Raw genomic sequence first — 7500 nt, forward strand, 5'->3', positions numbered from 1 at the left:
TAATAATAATAATAATAATAATAATAATAATAATAATAATAATAAAAGTATCTATGATTTGAGGCTTTAGAATAAACCTGATTCCTGATTTCATTCTTCCAGATTCGTCTTATTCCAGGTCAACGGAAAAGCTGGATCAAGGAATTCCAGCCTGGAATGAGACATGACAAGGAATCGTTTGAAGCGAAAACAAGCTTGAAGGTGCTCTCTCTCTCTCTCTCTCTCTCTCTCTCTCTCTCTCTCTCTCTCTCTCTCTCTCTCTCTCTCTCTCTCTCTCTCTCTCTCTCTCCTGTGTATTCTAACAAAATTGAAATTGTTAATTATCCTGGTTTTGTTAAAAGACTTGAAATCTTAACACCAAGTTTTACTTTCTGATTAAAATGTTTTATTTTTGTAATATAATTACACACACATACAGACACACACGCATGCATATATATATACTGTATATATATATATATATATATATATATATATATATATATATATATATATATATATATAATACATACATATATACAAATATATATACATATATATGTATATATATATATATATATATATATATATATATATATATATATACATATGTATATATATATATATATATATATATATATATATATATATATATATATATTTATATATATACATATATGTATATATATCTATATATATACTGTATATATATATACATACATATATATATATATATATATATATATATATATATATTATATATATGTATATATATATATATATATATATATATATATATATATATATATATATATATATATATATATATATATCCCTTTCTGAGTTGAGATACCTTAACATGGTGAAAGGGTTTGCGTATCGCCATATTCAGCAAGGCTGTACTAGTCAGGGCCACCCATACTAGGTTGGTTTGCTACGAGCGATCACACGAAAATCTCCCACCATCACCAAACCTCACTGGCCAGCGTGGTCATGAAAATTGGCCAAACCCCAGACCGCAATTGACACGTCTGAGGCCTTTGTCCTGAAGTGGACTAGAAAACATGTAGTTGAGGTGTGTCCTTTAACAAACCACTTAGAGCCTTTAACAGAGCCATTTAGAGCCTTTAACTGAGCCATTTAGAGCCTTTAACAGAGCCATTTAGAGCCTTTAACAGAGCCATTTAGAGCCTTTAACTGGGCCATTTAGAGCCTTTAACAGAGTCATTTAGAGCCTTTAACAGAGCCATTTAGAGCCTTTAACTGGGCCATTTAGAGCCTTTAACAGAGCCATTTAGAGCCTTTAACAGAGCTATTTAGAGCCCATTATAATATCAACAAAGTGGAGGAACTTTTTAACTTTTTGATAAAACTTCAACTTTCGACAAAACATGTAAATTAATCCATAAGATTTTGATGGTGTACAGTTAATGAGGTAGACCGATTCATTTTTTCTTTTTTTATTCATATAGTTTTTCTGTGTTCTTTTATATATTGTTATTGTGTGGACTATAGCTGTTTGATAAAGATTAATTGTAAACAGATAACTTTGAGGGCATTTTGTTATAGGTTATCTATATATGGTAAAACTTTGAAGCTGTGGTCAATAAATTATCTATCTATCTATCTATCTATCTATGTGTGTATGTGATGTGGTCAGATGAATATATATAAAATTCCTATAGCAGTTATGTTAACATCATTTATAAATTCATCATCATCTCCTGCTACGCCTATTAACACATAGGGCCTCGGTTAGATTTCGCCAGTCGTCTCTACCTTGAGCTTTTAATTCAATACTCCTCCATTCATCATCATCTACTTCGCACTTCACAGTCCCCAGCCATGTAGGCCTGGGTCTTCCAACTCTTCTAGTGCCTTGTAGAGACCAGCTGAACGAACGTTTGGTGAACTAATCTCTCTTGGGGAGTGCGAAGAGCATGTCCAAACCATCTCCATCTACCCCTCTTCATGATCTCATCCACATGTGGCACTCGAGTAATCCCTCTTTATAGTTTCATTTCTAATCCTGTCCTGCCATTTAACTCCCAATATCCTCCTGAGAGCTTTATTCTCAAATCTACTAAATCTATTGGAGATGGTTTCGTTGTCATACCATGAATCATGTCCATAGAGTAACACCGATCTCACGGTTCATTTTCCTTTTGCTTACACATACACCAAATAGTCTGGCCTATTCTTTACGTATTCTCTTCTGTCCTCATACACCTGACAACAATAAGATTCTCAAATAATTCTTCTTCACCAAAGCGGTTAACCACTTCACTGTAATTGTTCAGTGGCTACTTTCCTCTTGGTAAGGATAGAAGAGACTCTTTAGCTTTGGTAAGCAGCTCCTCTAGGAGAAGGACACTCCAAAATCAAAACATTGTTCTCTAGTCTTGGGTAGTACCATAGCCTCTGTACCATGGTCTTCCACTGTCTTGGGTTAGAGTTCTCATGCTTGGGGGTACACTCAGGCACGCTATTCTGTCTTATTTCTCTTCATTCTGCATTGTTAAAGTTTTCACAGTTTATATAGGAAATATTTAGTTTAATGTTAACTGTTCTTAAAATATATTTATCCTTGTTTCCTTTCCTCACTGGGCTGTTTTCCCTGTTGGAGCCCCTGGCCTTATAGCATCCTGCTTTTCCAACTAGGGTTGTAGCTTAGCTAGTAATAATAATAATAATAATAATAATAATAATAATGATAATAATAACAATAATGATAATAATAATAATATTAATAATAATAATAATAATAATAATAATAATAATAATAATAATAATAATATTAATAATAATAATAATAATAATAATAATAATATTAATACTAATATCAATAATAATAATAATAATAATACTAATGATAATAATAATAATAATAATGATATTAATAATAATAATAATAATAATAATAATAATCTCCACACACAGGCTCGCAGGATATTGGGTCGATCCTTCGTTGCGACAGTTTGGACAAACACTAAGAGACCCTTGCCCCATCTGGCCCTGGGGCACGCAATAGTGCCACACCTCGAAGCGCAGGATCTCATGTCTGGGGAGTGGAGGACGTTCCCGTTGGAGTTTCGCCAGGGGAAGGAGGTAATCAGGAGAGAGAGAGAGAGAGAGAGAGAGAGAGAGAGAGAGAGAGAGAGAGAGAGAGAGAGAGAGAGAGAGAGAGAGAGAGAGGATGGACATCATAGCAATCTGGAGAGAGAGAGAGAGAGAGAGAGAGAGAGAGAGAGAGAGGAGAGAGAGGAGAGAGAGAGGAGAGAGAGAGAGAGAGAGAGAGAGAGAGAGATAATATAATAATAATTCTTTATTTCCAATTTATACATTGGGTATTAATATCCATGTTAAGGATAATACATAGCATCAAGTACACAGAGAAACTAAACATAATATAAAAGTTTTAAAAGTATTGATAAAAAATATACCTACTCAAAATAATAATAATAATAAAAATAAAAGCATTTAAAACTAAAATCATGAGTCTTATAAAAGTCAGGAGAAAAACAAAATGTATAATAGTTCTAAAAGTATTGATAGAAACATATGCATTTAAAACGTTAAGAGCATAAAAAACCGTATTATTAGAACGTTAAAAGTATTAATAGAGATACAAGTTGCTAAAACAATGAAAACCATAAAACATCATAAAAATCTTTAAAGCTCTTAGGTAAAATTAAACTAACACATTAAAACATTTTTTTAAATAGAGACATAAATATAAGTAGCTAAAATATTAAATGTTAGATATAATATAAAGATCAAAATACCATTTAAAAGAAGTTTCTTTAATTTGTATTTAAAAGACGGTAACGAATTAGTTTCCTTTAAAGACCCTGGTACAACTATTCCAGAAACGTTAAAAGTATAGATAGAAATATAAGTTGTTAAAACATCGAAAACCATAAAACATCATAAAAATCTTTAAAGCTCAAAGGTAAAATTAAACTAACACATTAAAACATTCCCAAATACATACACACACATATACATATATATACACACATACACATATATATATACATACATACATATATACATATATACACATATACACAAACATAAGTAGCTAAAATGTTAAATGTTAGATATATAAAGATCAAATACCATTTAAAAGATGTTTCTTTAATTTGTATTTAAAAGACGGTAACGAATTAGTTTCCTTTAAAGAGACTGGTATACTGTTCCAAAAATGGGGACCCCTCACTGTCATCTCTCTCGATCCCATATCAGTTCGAACTCTCCTTTCGAACAAATCATTAGCCTGTCTGGTAATGGAGTTTACAGTCTGAAGATTATATAGCCACTCTGGTAAAATGCCTCTTAAGATCTTAAAAATTAAAATACATACATCATATCTGTATTTCTCTTTCATCTTTAACCATCCTAGTTTTATTAGATGCGGAGTGATATGATCATATTTACTCACCGTCCCAAGGGCCACACGAGCTGCAAAATTCTGTAGTTTTTGTACTTTACTCAGGTGCTTATTATTCGCTGACCCCCAGACAGTGAGACAATAATTGATCAAGCTTAGAGCTAAAGATTGTACTACAATTAAGCGTGTTTCGGGTACAAAATAATTTTTCACTCTATTCAAATATATTAAGGTTCCCATAACTTTCCTGTGAATCTTGTCTATGTGTGTCTCAAAAGTCATATAATTGTCGAAGTAAACCCCTAGGTTCTTAACACTGCTTAGGGGTTTGATTTGACTGCCTTCAAAATTTATTGTCAGATTCGGATTAATGCGATTTAAATATTGCCTTGTTCCTATAAAGATACTTTGTGTTTTCGCAGTATTTAATAACAAACCATTTTTTTGAAAGTAAACTTTGGCCATAGATAATATGTTGTTAGCTCGTTCCACGATAGCTTCTACATCGTTACTATCACCTTCAATAAGAATTTGCGTATCATCAGCATATTGAACCACAAAGCAGTGGGGCAGGTAATTAACTAGGTCATTAACGAATATAATGAATAAAATTGGTCCCAGAATTGAACCTTGTGGAACTCCAAATGATACTAGTTTGGTGGAAGAAATAGTATTTTTTATTTTAACAATTTGATGGCGGTTGCTAAGATAACTTCGAAACCAGGCTGTATCAATGTTCAACATTTCGCATTTTCTGAGTAAAATTTCATGACTAACACTATCAAAAGCTTTTGATAGGTCCAAAAGCAAAAGTAGAGAAATCTTCTTATTTTCCATATTGTTGTATATTTTATCAGATATCTGGAGTAATGCAGTCTCAGTAGATAATTTTGGTCTAAAACCATGTTGAGTTTTGGAAAGAAGCTTATGCAATTCTAAATATGAGGTTAATTGTTCAGCAACTATTTTTTCTAGAATTTTTGACAGGACAGGCAGCAGTGAGATGGGCCTGTAGTTGCCCACTAAATCTTTATCTCCACTTTTATAGACAGGGACTACATACGGAATTTTCCACATTTCAGGAAAAACATTAGTTACTATTGATGTATTAACGATGATCGTAAGATAAAAAGCTGTTACGAATAATGAATCTTTTATAAAACGGAGAGAGATTCCATCTGGTCCACACGCATTGGTCTCTTTCATATTTTTAATAGTTAAAATCACAGTCTCGCAATCAACAGGTGAGGGTCTAAAAACAGGTAAATTGTCATTAGAATTAACAATCTGATTGATATCTTGCAACAGGATATCATTATTTGCCAAATCCTCTTGAGATTTTTCAAATGTCCTTTTTCCTACACCGGAAAAAAATTCGTTAAAATGTTCTGTTTTGGTTAATACATCCTCGCTGTTTTCAGTTAACTCAAAATCATTATTAGTAACTTTCGAAAGCATCTTTTTGGCAGTTTTCCATGTAGCTGAGATATCATTTATATTTTTTTCAAATTCATTGTTGTAATGTTCTTTACGACTAGCGTCAATTACTAATTTAACTGTCTTTTTCTTATCTCTATAATTCTCCCTAAGTAGTTCATTATAAGGATCTTGTTTCAGAAAACTTTGTATTTGATCTCTTTCTTTTATCGCAGACCTTATTTGCTCTGATATCCAAGGGGCTGGGGGGCGTACTAATTGTCTTGTCACAATGGGAGCGCAAGTATCAATGCATAGGTTCATGACGTTAGTTAATGTATTAACTTGAATACTTACGTCATCTGTATGCAAGATAGTGTTTAGAGTGTTCACTTCATTAAGTAGTAAGTTACAATATGTATTCTGTGAATAATTCCGTAAACAGCGAAAAGTTTTATAAATGGGAGAGCGCTTTGGTTTTTTCATATTCACTAAAATACTAATTGCTTCATGGTCTGCGATTGGGCCCGGCAATATTTCTAATTTGGTTACCATAGTTTTGTTATTAGTGATGAAGAGGTCTATCAAAGTTGATGAATTCGAAGTTACTCTAGTAGGCCTGTCGATCAGTTGGTCTAACTTTACACTGTCAATAAGTCCAGCCATTTTATTACCAGCTTTAAGAAGGTCATCATTAAAATCACCTAATATAAAAATAGGTTTGTTCCTTAGAACTACGTTTTTAAGAGAGTCTAAAATAAAATTAAAAGAATGTACAGTAGATTTAGGATGGCGGTAGAAGCAACCAATAATAACTGAGGGTAAATAGCGGTGCTGTAGAGTTAACCACTTACATTCAACTCCCTCCTGCTTCTCAAGGCCGTTATCAAACTCGGTTACCTTTAAATGGTCTCTTACATACACACACACCCCACCACCTCTGCCGTGGTCCTCTCTGTATAAATTATATGATGATATATTAGAGAAATCATCACTCATATTCGGAGACAACCATGTTTCACTTATGCACAATACATCAATTTTGTGTTGTGTTACCAAAAGCTCTATTTCGTGTTTGTGACATAATAAAGATTGTGCATTAATATAAAACATTTTCAGATAATTACTCTCTGCGGCACTGTCATCTTGGCCTACTACCTAATGATAATTATGATTATATTCGGTGCAAAGTCTACTCTTATGTCCATATTCCTGACATACATTACATTTTATTTTATGGTCAAATCTACAGTTGGATTGAACATGGTTGAATTCACCACAGTTAAAGCACCCCTTTCTATTTCTGTTCATGAAACTATTGCCATTTTGCTGGTAATGAGCTTTATGATGAGCTTCGCGATTTTGTAGCCTATAATTATTTTCCCTATGGTGATCACCATGTCCTCTATTATAAATGCGTGTGTCAGGGAACCTGTGTCTGGTATTGAAGTTTATTTGAGAGTAAGGAGGATCACGATTCTCAACCCTTAACCTACTCTGATTTCGTAACGTAGTCCTATTTATTTGATTACTATCTTTCACCTGAAAGGGCGCATTTCTATTTGTATTAACTATTAGAGGCATGTGCTTTCTATTTGACCAATCACTTGAAACTATTTTTAATCGAGACGTAGAAGATATAGCATCTAACAATCTTATTGCACCGATTCTACTCAAATTATCATAATCAAAACCTTCATGCCAATCATAGC

General features: G+C 32.7%; 1 protein-coding gene across 1 annotated transcript in view; it reads left to right on the forward strand.

Moving 5' to 3' along the window:
• Positions 1–7500, forward strand: part of LOC137632878 (uncharacterized) — a 20391-nt gene that overhangs the window by 6201 nt on the left and 6690 nt on the right. The window contains exons 5-6 of the mRNA XM_068364973.1: positions 103–201; positions 2920–3087. Coding sequence (XP_068221074.1) covers positions 103–201; positions 2920–3087 — 267 coding nt within the window. The remainder of the gene's footprint in view (positions 1–102; positions 202–2919; positions 3088–7500) is intronic.

This window comes from Palaemon carinicauda, chromosome 42 (genome assembly GCF_036898095.1).
Source record: "Palaemon carinicauda isolate YSFRI2023 chromosome 42, ASM3689809v2, whole genome shotgun sequence".
Taxonomy (NCBI): domain Eukaryota; kingdom Metazoa; phylum Arthropoda; class Malacostraca; order Decapoda; family Palaemonidae; genus Palaemon; species Palaemon carinicauda.